Raw genomic sequence first — 24,419 nt, 5'->3', positions numbered from 1 at the left:
TAATATTTAGTCGAATTACTATTCCCTTCTGCAGCAGAGTCTCTGCCCTCGCAAAATAGCAAATGCAGTTACTACACAGCCGTCACCTGCATGCATCTTAACAAGTACTATTTAATAGCAGTTAATACTTGGTGGTAGACGCTTTGCAACAAGTTACCTCGTGGAATCCTCGTGGCCACCCTTGAGGCAGACACGACTGCCATTTTACAAAGAATGAAGTTGGGACAGGAGGCGTGTGCTCTGTGCCCCCTGCCCGAGGTCACCCAGCGCCACAGAGCTGAACCTGGAGAGCATGACCACACAGTCTAACCGCTTTGAACCACTGCCTCAGAGTCTAAAACTGGGCTGTAAACTCTGCGGTGTGAACGTATTCCTATTGCAGCTCATGCACAATCAACGAAACCGGCAGCTTTGAGAACGTTCTTCCTGGACTGTTCCATCAGAAGAAGGCTTCTCTCCCTTCCCCTCATGGAACCAAAAATCTTCCCCCAAATGCTCTACGCTGTTACGTGAACAATTCGATCTGATTCACCAGCAGTAATGCCACACTTCCTGAGAGTGTGGCCTTGGGTGACCGGATGATATGGACGGGCCAAACGCTGCATCCTGACACTCCCAGAGCAGCAGTAAAGCCACACCGGGGCACCGGCTCCTTATCACAGATGGGAAGGTGAGAGTGCGTGCAAATGGCTACAGCTATTTCCTGTCGGGCTAAGTAACTAACGGGAGGTAATGAGTCCCTGGGTCCCATTGAGGTCACTGAATCGCGCTATCCACTGAAAGGTGGAAAGAGGATTCCCCCATTCAAACGGACTGAATGAGAACAGTGTTCCCTTGGCACGTCTGCCTCGTCTTGGGGGGAGGCTGAAACGTGAACCCCCAGGGAGGCTCCTCTCCACCTCTACCGGGTTAGAGCGAACCCTGAAACACACAAAAAAAGACCTCTCTCCTGATCTGCTAACCCTATATCCATTACATTACTTAAGGCGCAGACAAAAGCAAGTTAAGTTGGTCATCCGGGTAATCAAAAGGACACCAGTCACGTTCAGTAACCTGGCAGAGAGCCTTAAACATCCCCGGGAGCCAGGCTGTTTCTTATCTGTGGTTTCCTTGAACTGTTTTCCTAGAACTCTCAAGTCTTTGGGGTCCTGAAGTTCCATCTGTCCTACAATTACTCTTCCCAAAAAAGTCCTTCCTGAGACCAGGAGAAAATGATGCCCAGGGCGAGGTATCAGGGTGAGTCAGGAGTCTGGCATTGCCCTGCATCGGGGGGTGAACAGAGAAGAGGAATATAGACGGAAGTCTTCACCCCACGTTCACGGCTACTTGATCTTTGCCCAGGCATGGTAGGGGACGGGGACTTAAGAGGGTTCAAGTCCAGCGAATTATACTGACAGTATTTCAACTCTGGTGTTGTCCAAAGAAAAACGAGCAGTTTCTCCTGGAACTAGACAAACATAATTTTCAACTCTGGCTGTTGCCTTTGCATTATTTATACACGTACCTACACAGGCTTTCAGCACACACAGAAAACCGCCAAGGGCAAGGAAGGCAGCCTTTCAATGAACTGCTCCAGACCTGGCTGAAGCTACAGCAGGAAGCTGACTGTCTAGGGCCATGGTGCCTACAGCGCATGGGGCTCCCGAGGCAGTCAGCTCACTCCAACACGCAGGCTGAGGTAGGAAAGGCGGCACTGTCTCTGCTGCACCAACCCAGGGCTCTTCCAGGAAAGACAAGAACTAGAAGAGAGTTCGGCCTGGAAACAGCAGCCCTGGGGGGTGAGTGCCACAGGCAGGGGAGACACCTGGCTTCCTGTGGAGCTGGGTCCTTCTCACTGCCAGTCCAGCTGGAAGCTTAGCACAGAGTGTGCCTTCTAATGCTATACCCACTACACACAGAGCACCCAAGGAAGTGCAATATATTTACTGCTACTGGAGAGGGAATTTCCTCACCACTCTTTCATATGAAAGATGGTTCTGGAAAGAGAAAAACCTGACGGAATTATCTAACAGGAATCCACACAATTACAAAAAGCATTCCGTCCCCCTCTTCAGGAAAAGAAATGTTTTGGTCATCAGAAACTCCGCTGGGCTTAGTCAGATCAGTGCCCAGAATTCTGTGAACTTGAGGTCAAACTGCCAAGATTCAACAGCAACGTCGATGGTCAGTGTTTGCACAGATACTGGAGCGAGTGGCTAACGCTGCCAGCATGCAGGTCCAGACACCACGCAGAGAGGAAAACCAACTGTGACAATTTTCCCCTCCACCCGAAAAACTTGGAAGAAGGAAAAAAAAGAAAGAAAAAAAAGCTCTTACCTAGCTCTCCCCGGAGGTTAACAAGTTCTTGAGATAGGGTTTTGTGTTGTTTCAGGGCTTCCTCCTGCTGTGGAAAACACACATCAAGTTACTCATGTTTTCAAGAGGGTCCCTTTCAGTAAAGCACACATTTGTTATCACCAGGAAAATGAGACTCAGAATTGAGAAGCCAAGATATGCATCATTTAGGCTAACAGTTTGTGTTGTTAAAAAACACAGATGTCCCTTCCTTGTTAAGGAAATTCACATTTCAAAAATCTGTATTTTCTCAGGTCCTTGTGCAATATTCATTTGAGGCACTGAATGGCCCGTTTAAAAATATTTACTTTGAGCCATGCTTCCCTGCTGATCCCAGAACCCTTCAGCTAAGGTGTACTTAAGACATAATGCATTCTCCTCTTCCAAGGGCAATAAAGGCCTAATCAGTCTACGATAAACGTCTAATGTTCTAAACACATGCACTTATATGAACTTTACCCTATATCTGCAAATAGAAAAGTTTCCTTAGGAGGCCAATCCTTTACTTCTAAAAGGAAGACACACAAGTCTCTTACAGAGCCACGGCGAAAAAAATAATCCTTTAAAAACAAAATGAAATTAATTTTACTCAGCTACACGTTATTTTCTAAGGATGATAATATGTTGGAGCAGCGATCATTCTGAGGAGATGTTAGAGAAATGAATCAAAGAAAACCAGGCAGCTGTTTCAGAATCAGAAAAGCAATTATCAATCTCGCCAAGGAGAACCATTTCTAAGTTACCAGCAACTCATCCGCAAGCGCACAGACACACATGCTTGTACAAACACAGCAATTAGATACAGTTTCTTATGAGGCAGTTTCCCTCCCACCAGCGTGTAAGGAAGGAAAAGACAGAATGCAAAGCTCTCTGGAAATGCCCTCCCCGGGAGGGATCGCCCCGGACAGAGCTTCCCACTGCAGCTGGGTCGCAGCGCTGCGGACGGAGATCATGAGACCGGCCTTTGCAGGCGAGAGTGGCTTGTCACTCAAAGCGTTTCCCCCTCCCGCCAGACCACCTCTGCCTTCGCCCCTGGCGTTCTTCCAGAAAAGCACTATAAACAAATACTAATTACCCTTGTTGCTGCACACGGAGAATAGAGGCACACTTTGCTGCCCGAGCAGCCCATTTTCCAGCTTCTGTCTCCAAGCCCCCCCTCCCGTCCCCGCGCAGGTGGCCACGCCACCCACCAGTCCGGTCGGTCTACACTCAAAGCTCCACCAGGAGGAGCGCCATTGGTCTTCCGTTGGCCTCACTTCGCATCCTGCAGGTTAGCGTGTGCCTGGGACGCCTCTCTCCTCACAGGAGCTGAGGCTGCAGCTTCTGCCTTTGGCACAGGCTGCCTGCGACTGCTTAAAGCCACAGCCCTTCATTTATGAAAAACGAGAGCCAGCGCTTAGACTGATCGATCGCCACTTACTTTCAAATATCAGCTGGTACAGGGGAAAGAAAAACCGGCCGCCTCCGCGTAGATAATGGAGTTATTTTTAGACTTGTGAACCTTTTAATTCCCCTCTCTAATTAGGGGTCATTAGATGAGCATACTTGCTACTAGAAAAAGGACATTTATTCTCCAAAACCTGTGTGCTAAGTGAGTTATGGACGAGGTGAGGAACGGTGAAAGTGTGTGTTGTGACGTTGTGACGTAGAAGTTAACATGACATTATAAAATGAATGATGTTTTCCAGAAAAATTCATTTGAATGCTTACAGCATGGTTCCCTGGCATTTTAAGAAGTGTGACCTGCTGAATTGAGAGTTGAGGATCAGATATATGTTATGGTTTTTACCTTTTACTTTGTAATAGTCTCTCACGAAAGAGCTAGGGAAGTTAACAATACACTAGCACTGTCCTGGACATTTAACAGTGACTGGAATTTAAGGAACACTTTCTCAATGAGTACATTTTGGCCCTAATGATATTCTAAATGCTTGATTTTTAAAACGTAGTATTAGGTTGTTCTGAAATCACAAATCAGTCAGTCCATTTTTTTAAAAGTGAACAAGCAATGAGTTTTCTAAAGTATCAGCAAGTTTAGTCACTCGAGTGACAGGAGACCCAGAAGACTTTTGCTAGATACACGCAAGCAGTCCTGTAACACATTCGGTGACCTTGCTTAAAATTCACTCTTTTCTTAGAGCTAAATCCTTAATAGAAGGAAAAGCTGGCAAGAAGTTAAATCACTTTTCAAATTTACGGAAATCCTTAAATATGGAAAATTGAAAAGTTAAGTTGGTGTAAAGTTTCCAGGAGTGATTCTGTGAACTTTTACATCCTATCACAAGTATCTACAAGGCAGTCTTTTTGCTTATTAAAGGGACTTTGTGGACAAGCAATTTCAGTACAGTTGAAATCCAAGGTTGGTTGAATCCCTGATGTGGAACCTGGGATGTGGGCGTGGAGGACCAACTGTACTCCGTCACTTTATATGAGGGCCTTGAGCATCCACGGATTCTGGTACCTGCTGTTGGGGTCGGGGGGCGTCCTGGAATCAGTCCCCACAGGTACCAAGGGCCGACTGTACGCATGGGGACACTGCCCCCAGCTCCACTGCACTCAGCCTTCCTCAGTGCCCAGAAGCCATCGATGTCTTCCAACCTCTGTCCATCCCAGTGGCAGCCACAGGAAAACCATGGGATCGTTTTGGACTCTTCCTTGTCTAATGGGTTGTGCCACAGTCGGTCAGTTCTTCCCTGCTAATGTGTCTTGAATCCACTGCACTTTTTCTGTTAGTGATGCCTCCACCCTAGTCCTCATCCTCGCCAACCCCATTCCTGAACTATGGAAAGCCTCCCTCCACACTATTTTGCAGAGGATTGGTAGGTTTTTATCCCATATTCTGGGTACAAACAAATGCCCTTGCTCAGCAAGAGTCTTCCATTGAGTGCATAAAACGTAAACTTCCATGCACCTCAATCACCCAGCCCCTGTTGAGACTCCCTACTCCTCTTCTGTCCAAGTCATGCTTGTCATGCATGTCCCACCTCCACAAGCTGGAAGGCCTGGTCTTCTGTACCTGACCCATTCTATAAGCCTTCAGGGAATACTAACTGTCAATCATAGATACTACTCCCTTCCCCCACACACCTAGACAGGACATTTATCCTTCTGAATTGGTTGGCAATTTATTACTCAGTACCAACTTACCAAGTACCATTCCAGATGCTGGGGGAAATATGGAAAAAATTTAAGACATGGTTCCTGCTTCAAGAAGCTTGAAACCTAGGTAGAACTAAGACATCCAGGCCCAATAACTCAAGGCAGATGACCTCATCTGAGGGGAAGCACTACAGGACAATGGAAAAACCAAGGGCTTTAAATAGGGCTTTAAAAAACCAAGGGCTTTAAATTTCACATAGGATTTAAAAATCCTATGTGAAATGCCGACCACAGTGCCCATATCCTAATAGGCACATACTCAGTGTTACTTTCTACCTGACTCTCCTGGTAGCTTGCCCTTTAAGATCTTTACCCTTTCTTTGTAGATGACAAAATGCATTTGTCACTTAGATACTGACTGCCTGTTTCTTTTTGTTTAGCTGCTCCTATATCAGTGTTTCTGTCTTAGATGATAAATTCTTTATGGTCCAGATAACAAGTTTATTTAATTTTCTTTGTATTGTAACATGCAGAGTTCCACACAATGCGAAGAAAAGAAAAAAAAAAAAGAGGGAGGTGGGAATCTGGTTGGGAAAAATGCTTTTATACTCATACATTAAATATATAAAGTGCTCCAAGAAAAAAATGGACTCACCATAATTTAATTAGGAGTCCCTGGGACACAGGCACTTAGTCTCCGGCTGTCATCCCATCACTGAGCCTCAATTTGCTAGCTTGGGAGAGTGTCAAAAGCACAGGGGATTTTGCAGGGAAGAGCCACGTCGCATGGGTCAGATGTATGCTCTCTCTGACCTTCTCCATCCCCACTACCACACGATGAATCGTGTCCACTTTTTTTTTGGTCTGAGACATTTTTATTCATAGACTGCTAGTGTCATTCAAAATTCATCTTTGTTCAGGTGCTACTTTAGGTTAGGTTCCACTAGCAAAAACAGAATTGGAGGCACACTGAATAACTGGTCAGAGGTTGGGTTAAGGTACCCAGAAACTCTCATGAAGAAATTGGGATCACTACCATTAACACTGTCTGGCACTTGGTTTGCCTGCACAGAACACTGTAGAACCATGCAAGGATAAACCAAGAATCAGAACTAAAACTAACAACAGTGTGTCCTCTGAGAAATAGGAAGTGTGGTATTGGTTTCCAGATTCATGAGACATGCATTAGAACTTCTGCTCTGTAATGAATGATGTCTACCACTAAAGTGGTAAAGTTGTAGGGTTTTTTATTTTTTGTTTGTTTTTTTTGCGGTATGCGGGCCTCTCACTGTTGTGGCCTCTCCCGTCGCAGAGCACAGGCTCCGGACGCGCAGGCTCAGCGGCCATGGCTCACGGGCCCAGCCGCTCCACGGCATGTGGGATCTTCCCGGACCGGGGCACGAACCCGTGTCCCCTGCATCGGCAGGCAGACTCTCAACCACTGCGCCACCAGGGAAGCCCAAGTTGTAGTTATTAAAGAGACTTGCAACAAAAGGATAAGTGACAGTTCCAGGATTCCCTATCATCAACGATTTTTACCTATAATTTAATGCTCTGAAACGGTTTAGGAAAAATGAGCAATAACGAGATATATATGTATATATAGATCAGTATAGATCTACAATCTATATCTACATATCTATATATCAATCACTTCTATAACGGGTATGAGAGAACCAAAGGGTTAAGTAAAAATTTTGAAAAAATTGCTTAACTTTTCCTTGGTCATATCTTTCCTTTCCAACTGTTTTTTAACAGTTCCCTGTACACATTAGGCCATCAGTAAATATTTGCTGATTGATTATAAAGAGCTAGAAAAGAGCAAAGAACATTTACATAAAGACTTTATATGTTCATCTTACATCTGGGATTCCGTCCTCTTTATTGATCCATTTGTTCATTGAGATACACACTGCGTATCTATTATGTACAAGGCACTGCCATAGCACCTGGGGTGGCTTCCTAAGAAAGCACCAGAAGCAGATCCAGCTCTCAGTGAGCTGTCTTAAAAAGTAAAAACAACTTCGAAATGGTTACCTACTAGGTAGAGAGTGACAGAGAAATATAAGTGCTCCTAGAATACAGAGAGAAGATAAAACATAGAGCTAGAAGGACCAGGAAAGTCTTCATAAAAGAGGGTGTTTTTGAGCTGAATTTTAAGAAATTCAACAGAGTCACAGTTACATGGGCATTAGGATCCAAACTGGGTGTAAGATGAAATTCACATGCGATACAAGAAACCATGAAACTCATTAAGAGTCTGCCCTGCAGTGGACTGAAGCATCTCTCAGTGTGCCCGACCCAGTGAAATATTTTCTCTAGTGTTGGACCAAATCTTTCTCCAATTGATCACCTGATAAAATGTTTGGTTTGTGTTTAGGGGCCAAGTCGTATGGAAGGAAAGTATCTTTAAACACTAGGACCACATGCAGCGTGGAAGGGTCATGCCACATGGGGTACCAAGGGACTGAGAATACAGCTGAAGCAAGACTCCTGTTGTCCACCTCACATCCACTCCTGGGCCTTTGCTCACTGACAGGCATGGAAGGCAGGACGGTCTCATCTATTTAATTTGCATTTTTAACTTGGGCGGTTTGTATAATGAATCCAAGTCAATTAAATCCAGGTAGTAATGCGATGCTAATATAAGAAAGATCTGAACACGTAGGTACTAGGGAGAAGGGTGGTAGCCCAATAATGGTATTTGGGCAAAAGATGAAAAAGTACAGGAAGTTTACAGGGGATTCTGAGTTCATAGTGTCCTAGACCTGGGTTCAAGTCCTGGTCCTCCTCTTATCAGCCATCTGATGATAGATAGTCAAGTACTTAACAGCTCTATGCCTCAATTTTCTTATTTTGTAAACTCCAACTTGCGTTTTGGAGAGGATTTTATTAAGTAAGAATGTCTGGTACTTGGTAAATATTCAACAAATGTTAAACCCCTCTTGCTTCTCCTTTACCTTCCTGATTATACAGCTGGAGCATACCGGCAGTGAGGGGAAGATTAAAGGGGCAGTTGGTGCCAGATTACAGAGAGTCTTATATTCCAAGTTACACACCAGAGTCATCCAAGAGAAATATAATGTGAGCCATGTATGTAATTTTAATTTCCAAGTAGCCACATTTTTTAAAGATTAAATTAATTTGACTCTCTCTCTCTCTCTCTCTCTCTCTCTATATATATATATATTTTTTTTTTTTTTTGCGGTACGTGGGCCTCTCACTGTCGTGGCCTCTCCTGTTGCGGAGCACAGGCTCTGGATGCGCAGGCTCAGCGGTCATGGCTCACGGGCCCAGCCGCTCCACGGCATGTGGGATCTTCCCGGACCAGGGCACGAACCCATGTCCCCTGTATCGGCAGGCAGACTCTCAACCACTGCGCCACCAGGGAAACCCCAACAATATATTTTATTTAACCCAGTATGTCCAAATTATCATTTCAACATACAGTCAATAGAAAAGTTATTAATGAGGTATTTCACATCCTTTTTTCATATCGTCTTCAAAATCTGTGTGTATTCTACACTTACCACATATCTCAGTTCAGCCTAGCTACACTTCAAATGCTCAATAGCTTCCTAAGGCTAGTGGCTACCATACTGGGCAAATCGGCTGTGGACAATGGAGAACCACTGAAGGTAATCAGTAGAGTGAAATGTTTTGGGATGCAGTGATTGGGATGGATTACAGAGGAGAAAAGTGCAAGCCTCAAGACTGGTTAAGAAGTTATTAACAAAACCCAGGAGACAGTTATCCAGGGCTTGAACAAGGCTGGCATCAGTAGAGATAGAAAAGAGGAGATGAGGAAGGGGAAAAACACTGTGGGATGAGAACTCACCAAACTTGACTGCTTTCATGTGGGAGATAAAGGAGAGAAAAGAGTTGAACATGGGGTTGTTAGGCTAGAGATAGTAAAATAAATAATTGGTTTATCACTAAATAGACAAACTAATTGTTCCCTACATTTGACGTTATGTAGTTTCCAATTTAGCTTACTTGGTTAGATAAACCAACTCTCAAAATTCCTTTCTTATATAATAAAGAAAAGCAAAAATACTGTATGCTACTGTAATTTAAAAACTAGGTAGGGACTTCCCTGGTGGCGCAGTGGTTGAGAGTCCGCCTGCCGATGCAGGGGACACAGGTTCGTGCCCCGGTCCGGGAAGATCCCACATGCCGTGGAGCGGCTGGGCCCGTGAGCCATGGCCGCTGAGCCTGCGTGTCCGGAGCCTGTGCTCCGCGACGGGAGAGGCCACAACAGTGAGAGGCCCGCATACCGCAAAAACAAAAACAAAACAAAACAAAAAACTAGGTAAATGTCTGCATCTCCCCCTCAAAAAAGTTCATTCGAACAAAGCTGTAAAATGTTCACCAAATACTGATTTAAACTGTCTGCTAGCTTAGCAGCTCGTCAAAGGCACAGACCAAGTCTCATTCACCTGCATCTCCCTTTGCCCCAGACGGCAACCACATCAGAGTAGCCTCTGTAAGAACTGAGTATAGGTTTGTTGGATTGAACTGAACTACAGCAAGCAGATTGAACAGTATTCTTCTTGAGATGTCAGGTATCCTCATCGTTAAAACAGTGATTTAAAAATATCTAGAGGGCTTCCCTGGTGGCGCAGTGGTTGAGAGTCTGCCTGCCGATGCAGGGGACACTGGTTCATGCCCCAGTCTGGGAAGATCCCACATGCCGCGGAGCGGCTGGGCCCGTGAGCCATGGCCGCTGAGCCTGAGCGTCCGGAGCCTGTGCTCCGCAACGGGAGAGGCCACAACAGTGAGAGGCCCATGTACCGCAAAAAAAAAAAAAAAAAAAAAAAAAAAAAAATCTAGAGAGCTCAAGCTACATTCTCAACCCAGTATTTCCCCTTGAATAATTATACTTTTTGTTGCTATGCCAGTAGCATACGTTCATGGAAACTTGGTTTTCTCAATGAATTTTAACTAATTCCTGAATGAACATCCTTGTAGAGTATCAGGGAAGAGTAAGTAAGCAAAGAAAATCTGTTTCATGTTTGTTGTACCACAAACTACTATAGGAACAGATGGAAATTCTGAAGACTCCCTAGACCACTACTGGGAGTTATCTCAGAAGTGTTCTTTGGGCTTCCCTGGTGGCGCAGTGGTTGGGAGTCTGCCTGCCGACGCAGGGGACACGGGTTCGTGCCCCGGTCCCGGAAGATCCCACATGCCGCGGAGCGGCTGGGCCCGTGAGCCATGGCCGCTGAGCCTGCGCGTCCGGAGCCTGTGCTCCGCAACGGGAGAGGCCACAACAGTGAGAGGCCCGTGTACCGCAAAAAAAAAAAAAAGTGTTCTTTGACCCATAAATATAATCAACCTCATTTTTCAAAGCATTAAGTTCAGTGTGATATGGAAAACTACATATAGTTAGATAAAAAATTAAGTGAAAAAAAAGTTAATGCTGTGAAATAAAATTCATATTTTATGGCAAGAAAACTTTAAACATAAAAAAATTTTCTCTGCCCTTTGGCCTCCTCTCTCCCTTCTACTGTGCATTGTGTATCTGCATTATACATGGACCAGACCTCCCCCATCAGGAGAAATACCTGCTCAACCATAAAGAGCAACACTCCCCCAGCACCAAGCCAACTCCTTAAAGATAACATTCCCTCTAGACCTTGTAAGGGGTCACATGACCAACCACTTTGTACTTGCAGATCTGGATTGTGTAAACTGTCAATAATGTGTCGCCCTCTGTCTCAAAAAACGTATACATAACTGTGCCTTGACTTCTAAGGGGTGGAGCAATTCTCAGAGCTTTCTGAGATGCTGTTCCCACGTTAAAATCCTCAATTTGGCTCAAATAAAATTTTGCATTTCTTTCTTAGATTGACTGATTAATTTTTTTTAATTGGCAATGCTAATATAGTCTAGAGGTATACAGAAGTTTAAGAGGCAATTACGTTTTCACTGTTTTTGGTCTAACAGACCCCAGAGGAGAAAGAGAAGTACTAAGAAACGTTTCAATCCCAGATTTCTAGAGAGTGACTCAGGTATCCAGTGAGTTGACAAAAGCATAATTGGGTGAATTACATATGATCTTACCAATCATTAACTTAAAGATATTCACAAGACAGGAGCATGAGCATTGCCCATCCCCCCGCCTGCCCCTACCTTAGTGAGAAGGCTGTTTAGAGGGTACACATCCTTACCTCAGACAGTAGGTGCTGAATCACAACTGTTAATGCTTCGAACTTGGTATTACCATGGGAAAGAAGCTCCTTGAGCTGCAGGATAAATCCACTTTGGTTTTCACATTTTGTTTTATACTGAGCCAACTCAAGTGTTTTTTCTGAGGAGAGCACATCTGGAGATGTCTGTGTCTGGATACATAAACTTCTGGGACTCTTCTGTCTGCACTTTTCAACTGCAAAAGGAATGAATATAGGTAGGAAAATATGTGACTTTAATTTTTTATAACTACCACCATCTGGCTTCACAAACAACTAGAGAAGCCACAGAAATGCACTTAAGTTATGTTTACATAAGGAAAGCATATGGATGAGAACAGGGATTAATCAAGTATCAAGATTCCTGGAACTCAGAAACACAGACGATGGCTTTAATTCTGACATAAGTTATATATGGGGCAGAGAATTAGGGGCCTGAAACAAACAGATTTACCAATCCAGAAGCATGAAAATTGCGTGCAAAATAACGTTGATTTCATAGTTTCTAATTTTCCAGGTAAATTGGTACAGAAATCTGTCTGTGACAAAAACCCTGACTGTCCATTCTGATCACACAGGCTGAAAAACAACACACGAATGATTGGACTTTAAATGCCTTTCCCTCTTCTTATACGTTTCTTACTAACTTCCTGTCCTCTCCCTGCTGATGGCCTGGTCCTTACAAAGATTTATACTCTAAATGAATCACTTCCTAATTCCTGATAAATCACCACATATACATTGAAAATCTACTCATATTTAACACCTGATCTTTAAATTCATTGCTAAGAGTATTATACTCTTTAAAAAATTTTTTAATTTTATATGAGAGTTAATTTACAATGTTGTGTCAGTTTCAGGGGCACAGCAAAGTGATTCAGTAAGAGTATTATACTCTTGACTACACTCTTCCGTTTTCTATCAAATACAAGCTTTGTTGTTTCTTTTCCCCCTTCAAGTGGTAATATGGCTTAAAAAAAATTTATTTTAAAGCACACGCTAGTGCTCCAAATCCATTTAAGATGCCATGCTAAGTGATTTCTCACTTTCTGTCATGGTGCCCTGGGAATTACTCTATTTCACATGAAAAAAACGGTTCCATTTTGGAACCATTCCAAATGTCTCAGTCACTTTAAATGTCAAACAGAATTGGAAAAACAGGAAACAAGCTGCTTAGCTTCTTAAAATAAATAGGCTGAATAACCAAAACAAATCTAAATCTAGGGGGAAAAAAGACAAGAAACTAAAAAGATAAATGTTTCCTTATTCTCAAAGTCATTCCCTGTGGCATCCACATTCTATGGTGACAAACAAACCTAAGACAATTTTATAAACAGTAATTATTTTCTCTAATTTTTTAGATGGAAGAAAACAGCGATTTCTTGAAGGAAAACGAAACCTCAGGATTCATGTTCCAAGAAGCAATGGCAAAATACACTCAGTATATTCTTTAAGTTAAAAAAACAAACAAACAAAACAGGAAAAGGGCTCTCATTTTCTATGGTAGCTTCCCATGGTTAAACAACTCAATATTTGTATTAATACTTGATAATTCTCAGTTCTAAAATGACTAAAATATTTATTGTGTTTTTAAAATACTTAAAGAGAAGGGAAAGCAGGCATTAGTCTTTGTTAGGAATCATCATTCACTGCTTAGCAATAATTGCCACTTCCAAAGCAGACAGAGACATAACCAATTTCACAGTCGTAACATTAAAGTCCTGAAAGGAGAACTTTATAGAGTCACGTACGGATGAAAAATAATCTAAATATTTTACAATTTATCCAAATATCTGAGATTAGTATTCCTCTATGTCATTTTCTAAAATTTAAAATGTTCCCAAGGACTTTCCCTGGTGGTCCAGTGGTCAAGACTCTGCGCTTCCACTGCAGAGGGCGCGGGTTCGATCTCTGATCAGGGAATTAAGATCCCACATGCCGCACAGCGCGGCCAAAAAATAAAATAAACAAATAAATAACAAATAAACAAATAAAATGTTCCCAGGGATTATATTTGTCCTACAACATATAATAATTCTACTGTTTTACTGTTTATAGTGTTTTCTCACTTCCCCTCTCTGTGGTCCTCCCAGTAACCCTCCATAAGGAAGGTGAAGTTCCAGGATGTGACGGGCCTAGCCTGGGCACAGACAGCTTCTACAGGACAGACCCCAAGTCAGAACCTAGGCTTCTGTTCCCACCCATTCTGGGAAGTGAAGATGGGGTGGGGATGTAATATATTACATAATTAAAAATAAACATTTATGCAATAATCTTAACAAAATGTTACTTTAATTCATCCAAGCACATTATCTGCTAACCATTCATTTCAATAATGAATATTATTGGATATTTACAGATAAATTTTTACGGGTAAATACCTACCAATATTTACGGATAAATACCTACCTTTTATATAGTGTTTTATATGATTTTATACAAACAGAAGAGCAAAAAACATCTCTTAACTCTTTGACCATCTAGAATTTCCTGCAACATATGTAGATAAGGTTCACTTTCCTGACCGATATCGCTGCTATATGTCCTACCAATACTGACTGAAATATGTATTCATTTATTATTCATTGCTCTGAAGTTACCATTTCTTTTTTTTTTTCCTTTTTTTTTTTTTTTTTTTTTTTGCGGTATGTGGGCCTCTCACTGTTGTGGCCTCTCCCGCTGCGGAGCACAGGCTCCGGACGCGCAGGCCCAGTGGCCATGGCTCACGGGCCCAGCCGCTCCGCGGCATATGGGATCCTCCCAGACCGGGGCACGAACCCGTATCCCCTGCATCGGCAGGCGGACTTTCAACCACTGCGCCACCAGGGAGGCCCGAGTTACCATTTCTTGAATCCTTAAAAACCTTTCCATTCTCTTCCTAGAATTTCTATGTTAATCAATTTTATTATTTACCACAATATCAGTTTTTAAACTGTTAGGTTATAATTATTTACAAAATCTGAGAAATGAATCTTTTGTTTTGTTTTGTTTTTTGTTTTTTTGCGGTATGCGGGCCTCCCACCGCTGTGGCCTCTCCCGCCGCGGAGCACAGGCTCCAGACGCACAGGCCCAGCGGCCATGGCTCACGGGCCCAGCCGCTCCGCGGCATGGGGGATCCTCCCAGACCGGGGCACGAACCCGTGTCCCCTGCATTGGCAGGCAGACTCTCAACCACTGTGCCACCAGGGAAGCCCGAAATGAATATTTTATATTAACATTTCTGGAGAAAACATTAAGTTTCTTGCCTACTTAGTGTCTCAGATGAATTTTAGTATTAACTAGTCATGTTCTAATAAGTTATTTCTAAGGAAATATATTAAATTAAATGTAAGTTAACTCATTAAGCATTGTATTTTACACTCACATTCAGAATACAGGTATTCTTTCTGTAACACCAAAATTTTTTTCCTTCAAATTATCTCTTATGCCAAAGTCGGGCAGCAGCTAAGTATTTATGTTTGGTTCCTTTATAAACTAAAAATTTTTCACTGGATTATCCAGACTTTTTTTTTTTTTTTTTGCGGTACGCAGGCCTCTCACTGTTGTGGCCTCTCCCGTTGTGGAGCACAGGCTCCGGACGCGCAGGCTCAGCGGCCATGGCTCACGGGCCCAGCCGCTCCGCGGCATGTGGGATCTTCCCGGACCGGGGCACGAACCCGTGTCCCCTGCATCGGCAGGCGGACTCTCAACCACTGCACCACCAGGGAAGCCCTATCCAGACTTTTTGAATTTACAAGTCTACGGAAATTATTTGCTTAGTAATATTGTTTGGCTAAACTCCTTGATTATATGTATATAATATACCTTCTTTTATCTGTTTTTCTTATTGAATGGTTAATTCCACCTCTAGCGTTATTTTAAAGATACGTCTCTCTATCTTTTCTTGGTTTAAAGATATTAACTCTAGTGTTTCTCCATGGACATAAAGTCGATTTTAAAATAATATATTTACATAATGTTAAGAATCTGTCAATACTTTTTGAAAAAGTGTATAAAAAATTGTAAAAAATAAGTGTTGAATTAGTCCTCTGAAACCATTATGAAGCTTTTTATTTTACTTCAATAAATTTAGTAAAGGCTCTTCTTATGCAATTGTGGCTTCAAATTCCTGAGACAAACTTTTTTTTTTTACCATCTGAAATGTAATTTGACATGTTTTTATTGTGGTATAACTGACATATAACATTATTAGTTTCAGGTGTGCAACATGATTCACTATTTGTATATACTGCGAAATGAGCACAATAAGTCTAGTTAACATCTGTCACCATACATAGTTACAAAATTTCATTCTTGTGATGAGAACAAGATATACTCTCTTAGCTACTTTGAAATATGCAATACAGAATTATCAGCTTTAGTCACCATGCTGTACATTACATCCCCATGACTTATTTATTTTATAACTAGAAGTTTGTATCTTTTGACCCCCTCCCATTTCATGCCTTGTCCCCCAGTCCCAACCAACACTTAGTTTTTTCAAATCTGTCAGTGCAACAGTGTAAGCTACTCCCCAGTTAGCTGCTGAGAATTCAGATGGCTTAGATCCACAAGTGAGTTAGTACCTATACATTTCCTTTATTACATTTTGGTTGCTTTAGCTTTTGGTAACAAAATGGCATTTGTCCTTATAAAAGTCCTATTCTCCACATTTTGTAACTGTTAACTGTGTCAAGGCATATCTATTTTTTGAAAGTTTAGAAAATTCTCTAGGACCTAATACTATATTAGGAACGCTGCTAAGATCACCCGAGAATGAACTTAAGCAGTTTTTTGCTAAGGTACACCCTGGAAAACATCAACCGTCCAAGTTTGATTGCATGCCAATCATGCATGTCTCCTGGTTCTTAGCTGCTTTCTCATTTGTGCTTTGACTGGTTACTGTTTCACCATCATTTGCGGTTAAGTGTTAGGGTGTGAACTCCATCTAACTAGAGAAGTAGGGGAGACAAAGCTATTGCTTCAGGAAAACTCAAGCTGTCAAGAAGACTCAAGATGGTACCAACTTCTTTTTCTCTCAGGCTTTCTTAATAGCTGGAGAATTAGAATTTCAAGAGTGGGAAATCTCACACATCAATATCAGTTCCTAAGTGTCCAGCCATGGAAACCCCAAACACCACACCTAGAACTCAAACACCACTCTGCCTCAGGAAGTAATAGAAATCAGCAGAAATCATCACGTACATCGCGATGCAGTTTTCAATGCTACCCACGGAGAATCTCATTCAAACATTTAAAACAATTCTGATGATGTCTGTCTGCATAGTGTCATATACCCAAATTGATGTTTAAGAACATAAAATTTGGTGATAAGCCTTCTCTAACACACCCTCACACAAACTGTTGGACTCACAGCTGGTAAGCAAGAATTTATTCTATCATGAATCCTACACAAGAGTAAAATAACACCTATAGAAGGGGTTTCATTGCAAACTTGTTTGCAAAGAAAAGATTAAAAAAAACCCAAATGTCCATAAGTAGAGGTCTGGTTAAATAAATGTATGGTACATTTATATAGTGAAATGTCACAGCTGTAACAGAACTAGGAAGCTCTCTGTGGTAAATAAAAAACATGGTGAAGAACAATGTAGATGATGTGCTCCATTGTGTCAAGATGATGGGAATATAAATGCATTTTTTTTGCTTATAAATTCATAACAAAACTATTGTATAATACATATGAAAGTACTAACAATGTTTACCTTTTCAGAGAAGGAAATAAGAACCAGATAGATATAGGTGTTCTAATGCATTTTAAAATATTTTTTAACCACAGGGTAAATACATTACCTATTCAAAATTAAAACGTAACATTTTTTAAAGATGGTTACAATGAATTCTGAGATTCAATCTTTAACACTTAACCATCAAGCAAACATACGTCAATCCATGTTTCTTCCATGGGGAATCTGGACAGAAGTCTAAATAACACAGCTTCTGTTGAATGTGAATTCTTAAAATAGATTTAGATGTCTTCAAATTTCAACCTAAGAGCAAATAAGCAAACAGACTGCACTCTACCTAGAGCTGGAAAAGCACACTGTGACCTCAATCTTCCGCTCCACATACTGTGCTCCCTGAGGACAAAATTGTACCACATGGTAGCTGACGACCACATGGTAGCTGATGACCACATGGTAGCTGATGACCCCGTTTGAGCATCTTTCCCTTCCTCCTCACTCCTGGCCCAACGGAAGAACAGAGATAATGCAAAAATCTCCAGTGATGTTCAAAGCCCTAATGCTCATACATAGAGGACCTCATAATGCCAAAAAAGCAAGTTTCCCTTAAATTCTACAAAATTCATTATTTATAGGAAATTAGCTTAATATGAACCAAACTTTGCCCTTGTGTTCCATTTATTAACATGTTACTGTTTTGATAATGCAGCTGTATTTAAAACTATAAAATATTTTGCTTATTATACCTATTAACAGCCTGTCTAATTTCAAAGAATCAACTTACTCAGAAACCTTAAAATTAAATGTTAACTTCTGCATAGATTCGGATGCGCGTTGACTGGATAATTACCACTGCCATGTCTGGTCTGACCTTCCTGAGGTTCACCCCAATGAAACTGAAACCTCCATCAAGAAAATAGAAGTCCTGAATCCAAGACATTTGTTCACTTGAAAAATAGCTGGATAACACTGTTTACTGTCTTTGTTCTTTCTACTCAGAAACCTCAATTTAATAAAATTTAAAACTCGCCTAATGAAGTTATTTATCATCCTCTTAAAGAAAATAGTTGGGGAAAGAAGAATAAGTCCATGTTTCAGGCTCAAGTCACTCAGGCATACAGATCCCCACCTCAAGGCTAAACACAATTTTTGTGGGAGAGACTTAACAATTCAGACAGGGACTAACCTATTAGCTGCTGAGGACACATCCATCCTAAGGCAAAACCAGCCACTTTAATATTCGGAAATCCGATGGCTTTCCGAATATTAAAATCAAGTAAGAGACAAGACTTACTAGGAGAGCTTGCCTTAACTTGAATGAAACACAAAACTATACGTAGCATTCAGTAACCAATGTTTGCCTAGTGTGTTATGTGCCTATTGACTTATTATTCATTCACTCACCAAATATTTATCAAAATCTACCATGTGGCTTTGCTGTGGGGCAGGTGGACCAGGCTCATGTCTTGGGGGTGGTGGAAGCACGTAGAAGAAGGTGGTGGGGCTTCCCTGGTGGCGAAGTGGTTGAGGGTCCACCTGCCAATGCAGGGGACATGGGTTCGTGCCCCGGTCCAGAAGGATCCCACCTGCCGCGGAGTGGCTGGGCCCGTGAGCCATGGCCACTGAGCCTGCGCGTCCAGAGCCTGTGCTCCACGACGGGAGAGGCTACAACAGTGAGGGGCCCGCGTACCGCAAAAAAAAAAAGAAGGTGGTATTTTACAAGGATGCATGAAGACACCTTGTTTCTATGGTATTAATCTCTTCCTGTTCGACTCGCACATATTCACCTATCTGTGAAGGGGACAGTCATTGGCTGTTATATGCTTTCTAGTACATACTGCCTTGAAAACTAATGCTTGTGGGTTAATAAAATGTAAGTAATGAGCTAATGGGCTCTACCACCAGCCTGGACAGACAACCGATTCCCGTCTTTCTGCCTTAATCTGCACCTACACACCTAAAACCCTTCCTAGGGACACATCTTTACACAAGTTCTTCCCATCCGTGTTTCCTCAGGATTTGATGGGTATTTATGGGTGTTTATCCCAGGATATTCCATGACAAGAAAGCCTTAAACGTGAACTACCAGGAAATATGTGTTCTGATAAGTGGGAGTATCCAGTTATGAAACGATCACCCACATGACCACTGTACACTCAGTAAACGTCTGTTGGATGTGCTTCTAACACATTGGTTCTTGTTCTCAAGGAACTTTTTTCATGCAGCAGAGACAGAAACTTGCCATCACCAATGGCCATATGATGTGATAATTAGGTAACAGAATTATGTACACAGTGGGGTGAGAGTACAGGTGGAGAAACACCTAGATCTGGGGCTGTCAAGAAAGGGTTCTAGGGCTTCCCTGGTGGCGCAGTGGTTGAGAGTCCGCCTGCCGATGCAGGGGACACGGGTTTGTGCCCCGGTCCCGGAAGATCCCACGTGCCGCGGAGCGGCTGGGCCCGTGAGCCATGGCCACTGAGCCTGCGCGTCCGGAGCCTGTGCTCCGCAACGGGAGAGGCCACAACAGTGAGAGGCCCACGTACCACAAAATAAATAAATAAATTTAAAAAATATAACTAAATAAATAAATAAAAAAAAAAGAAAGGGTTCTAGAGACAGAGTTTGGATGGACATTTGCGTGTTTGGCAGACAGATAAACAGAAGAGGCCAGAAAACACCAAGGCATAGAGGTATGGGAGGCCCTGGAGGTCCTGGTATTCAGTGCTGACAGCAAAGCTCTCCTGAAATTAAAGTAAGATGACGTGGCTGGAAGCATAAACAGAGGCAAGACATGTGTGCTGTACAAGGTTTTCTCTCTCTCGTAGGAGACACAGAATGGTGCCAAGCAGGGGTCTGGAGACACAGTGAAAGAAGATCTGAGCTGGTGAGGAGAGTGGTCAGGAGGGAGGCCCAGGGAGGGGAACTGGTGGTCAGGGCAGTGAGAGCAGGCAGGAAATGATGAATGTGTTTATGAGGCAGAACAGGAAGACTTCTGGAGCAGTTGGATCAAGAGGAATCCAGGATACGTCACAGTTTCCAGCTTAGAGACAGCACACAGAGGAGGAGATGCGCACGTGGGAATTCAGAGAGGGCAGAGGTAGGGGGCGTGGGCCGTGGGACCCGGTGCGGAAGTGCACCGACATTCTTTAACACTCTGCGCCTTATTCTCCAAAGAGGCTCTATTCCAGCCTCACCTGCTCCATCACGCTTTCCAAATTGAATCGTCTGCAGGGGCATTTTCCTGGGGAGCAAATCAGCTCTTTATTTCCCATTGTCCTGAATGCAGCCCCTAGCACAAGCCTATTAACACACTTTCCCAGCTTGATCAATTGAACTACGCACCCACGGAAATCTAGACAATCTTACCAAGATCTTTTTCTGAATTATTATTCAGTGTTGTATGAAAGGAGAAAGCACTCCCCCTGACAAGGATGGAAGAGGCCCTCAGGCCTGACAACAGGCACACAGTTAAGGCACTGAGAACTACTTCACGGCATCCAACCATCATTTTAAACAAACAAACGAACATGTTCGTGTTATCAATTATTAGCTTAAATTTATATAAACCTTTCCAGGGTTCCTTTCATTATGTGTTTGCTCTAGAAAAGTTAATAGTCATAATTAGGAGCCACATATAATATTTTTCTTTTTCTGGGTAGGTATGGCATTTGCTGACTACAGAACATTTCAAGCTCAGCAAAGCACAGTGTTTAGACTGTTAACATTACCCAAGCTAATTCTTTTGGCTGGGGAGGGGTGCTGTAGGACACCTATTAAAATTTTACAGTATTGTATTTTTGGAAGTGCTGCAATGATTTGTATTATATATAAAGTGGTTTTACTTTCTTAATTCCAAAAGCAGATTACAGAAGAGAAGGCATATTCATATTAAATACACCTATTTCAGGATAACTATTGCTTAGACAATTTTTCCTGCAAAACAATCCAAAATTGACCATAGACATTTTCCATGTGGCTGGCAGGGAATAAAGCAGATCTCTCATGTTCTTAAAATGGACTACTAACTGTAAAGAAAAGTTAATAGAAATTCATTACATTCAGAAATACTTTTAAGAAGGTATCACATCCGCCAATTTGTTGGCTTTCTAAATAATCTAAAAGTCCACCTTAATGTGCTATAAGTTTATGGATTTGTGGGACTTCCCTAGTGGCACAATGGTTAAGAATCCGCCTGCCAATGCAGGGGACATGGGTTTGAGCCCTGGTCCAGGAAGATGCCACATGCTACGGTCCACAACTAAGCCCATGCGCCACAACTACTGAGCCTGCACTCTAGAGACCAAGAGCCACAACTACTGAGTCTGTGCACCCCAACTACTGAAGCCCTCACGCCTAGAGCCCATGCTCCGCAACAAGAGAAGCCACCACAATGAGAAGCCCGCGTACTGCAATGAAGAGTAGCCCCTGCTCACCACAACTAGAGAAAGCCCACGTGCAGCAATGAAGACCCAATGCAGCCAAAGATAAATAAATTAATTAAAAGAAAAAGATTAGAGTAAAAAAGATAGTTTATGGATTTGTTTCAGGACTAAAAGAGCATACTATAAAAATTTGCAAGTAATGCAATTTCATGCCTGTATCATTAAAAATTCTGCAGATGTCAAATGAGAATATTTTTACTTTAATCATCTAACAAGCAAAACTTTCATTATTTTAGTAGAGAAAAAATCTGAATTTTTATTTCAACTTAACATAGGAAAAAGTAGCTTTTGTTATACTTGTTCACACTGTATATGAACAAATTGGGTAGGTCTTTTCTCAGAGCATAAGGAAAGGGATAAAATATATACCCGCCGGGGTTTCCCCGGTGGCGCAGTGGTTAAGAATCTGCCTGCCAATGCAGGAGACACAGGTTCGAGCCCTGGTCCGGGAAGATCCCACATGCTTCGGAGCAAATAAGCCCGTGTGCCACAACTACCGAGCCTGCACTCTCTAGCCCACGAGCCACAACTACTGAGCCCACGAGCCACAACTACTGAAGCCCGCGCGCCTAGAGCTCATGCTCCGCAACAAGAGAAGCCACCGCAATGAGAAGCCCGCGTACTGCAACGAAGAGTAGCCTCCTCTCGCCACAACTAGAGAAAGCCCACGCACAGCAACAAAGACCCAATGCAGCCAAAAATTAAAAAAAAAAAAAAAATATATATATATATATATTCCCACCCAGTTCACTGATGTGACTGAGGTGCTGTTTCACAAGACAGCAGCCCCGGAACTGGCTTTTTCCCCTTTGTTATTAAGCAAGTTACCTAAAATATTAAATGCTGGCCTTCATGTGGACTTTCATATTTTTGTTTTTGTCTTAATGATCATTTTGTATAAGTACCGCGCGCTAACCGATTGCGCCACTGGAGCTCCTTAATGATCATTTTGAATTAACCAATTTAATAGGTACCTAAAAAGATGCCTGGCATCACAAAGCCAAGCAGTGGTTTTGATTTCAGTGATGATGACATACACCAAGACGTCCCTTTTAATTTACCACATGGAAGAACACAGTGCCAAGAATAACATTCTGTCACCACTAGGAACCAACTCCAAAACAAAAACAAAAAGTCTAGAAGGCCCTTCTTGCAGTATCTACTTCAAACACATGTACCATTTTAGAATTTTAAAAGTTATTTCTTCTGGACTTTTCCACCATGAGCTAGCCAGCTCAGGGGATGTCACCATTGTGCCAGCGAGGCCAGGCCCAGTGGGTCAGTGCTCCACAGCCACAGGTGGTGTCCCTAACCATCACAGCCGTGTGCAATCACATGCTCTTTGTCAAGCAGGGCCCCCAGCAAAGCAGCATGGCTGAAATAAGGCATGTGAAGACAAAAGACCTGGGGGAGGGGGGAGTCCCCAAAATGCACCAAAGCGGGTCAAAAATGTCCTTATTGCAAATTTAAGACAATAGACTGTCCTTAATAGACAGTAGAAACAAAAATTAGAATAGCTGGGCTTCCCTGGTGGCGCAGTGGTTGAGAGGGACACGGGTTCGTGCCCCGGTCTGGGAAGATCCCACATGCCGCAGAGCGGCTGGGCCAGTGAGCCATGGCCGCTGAGCCTGCGCGTCCGGAGCCTGTGCTCCGCAACAGGAGAGGCCACAACAGTGAGAGGCACGCGTACCGCAAAGAAAAAAAATTAGAATAGCCAATTAAAACATTCAACATTAGGAATTTCCATAACACAAAAAATAAATAAAAAGAGAATGCCATTCTCAAAACATTAACCAGTTAAGGAAAAGCAATTTGAATGAGAGATGCCTAAAACTCAGGCCACCAGGGAACAATAGGTAAAAGCCTAGTCTCTCACCCCAAAGAAGGCTCTATTAGTCTTAATTTCCCCCAGAGCTATATAATTGATGCCTTTTATAAAGGACCCTCATGTACTAAAATAATCCAAAGTATTATTGTATCACCTAAGCCAAAAACAGAAAAGTGATGTTCAATTTTTTTTTTTTTTTTTTTGTGGTACACAGGCCTCTCACTGTTGTGGTCTCTCCCGTTGCGGAGCACAGGCTCCGGACGCGCAGGCCCATTGGCCATGGCTCACGGGCCTAGCCGCTCCACGGCATGTGGGATCCTCCCGGACCAGGGCACGAACCCGTGTCCCCTGCATTGGCAGGCGGACTCTCAACCACTGCGCCACCAGGGAAGCCCTATGTTCAATTTTATACACATTTAAAACCACACCTGTTGTCTTTTTACCTAAGATAACAGTAATATGCATATACTATTAATAAAATACTATTTTTAGCTCTAGAACACGCTTTAGAGCTAATAAAAAGTATTGTAATCTATATTATTTCATGTATAGGGTGATTCTCTACTATCCAAAGCTCAGTTAACCCGAATATTTCAGTGGTTCTAATTAAATAAGCATTTACTATATATGTTTTACTCGCCTTATTCCTCCATTTTCTCCTCATGAAAAACACTGCTATACTTCCCATCCTGAATGCAACTCCAGGCTATAATGTATGGTTTATTTTCCATGTTTGTATGAAAATAGACACTACATTAAAACACAATTTAGCCCAGTAAGACTAGCTATCTGAAACTTGTGAGATTAAGATACACTTTCTCTTTCAACATCTAACTTTTAAAGA

The 24,419-nt window shown here is 42.5% G+C and overlaps 1 protein-coding gene and 1 non-coding gene across 4 annotated transcripts in view; one reads left to right on the top strand and one right to left on the bottom strand.

Annotated features, from left to right (window-relative positions):
- MTUS1 (microtubule associated scaffold protein 1) overlaps window positions 1-24,419 on the bottom strand; it is a 105,837-nt gene that overhangs the window by 25,250 nt on the left and 56,168 nt on the right. For all 3 annotated transcript variants that reach the window (XM_060085949.1, XM_060085950.1, XM_060085951.1), the window contains 2 exons: window positions 11,607-11,821; window positions 2,317-2,383 (listed from right to left, as the gene is read on the bottom strand). In XM_060085949.1, the coding sequence (XP_059941932.1) occupies window positions 2,317-2,383; window positions 11,607-11,821 (282 nt within the window). The remainder of the gene's footprint in view (window positions 1-2,316; window positions 2,384-11,606; window positions 11,822-24,419) is intronic.
- LOC132481403 (U6atac minor spliceosomal RNA) lies at window positions 20,699-20,818 on the top strand. The gene has a single exon (XR_009530824.1). It is a non-coding gene; the product is annotated as a U6atac minor spliceosomal RNA (small nuclear RNA).

The sequence above is a fragment of the Mesoplodon densirostris genome, chromosome 20, assembly GCF_025265405.1.
Source record: "Mesoplodon densirostris isolate mMesDen1 chromosome 20, mMesDen1 primary haplotype, whole genome shotgun sequence".
Classification (NCBI taxonomy): Eukaryota; Metazoa; Chordata; class Mammalia; order Artiodactyla; family Ziphiidae; genus Mesoplodon; species Mesoplodon densirostris.
The sequence above is the reverse complement of the archived record's forward strand: the minus strand, read 5'-3'. Positions and strand labels throughout refer to the sequence as shown.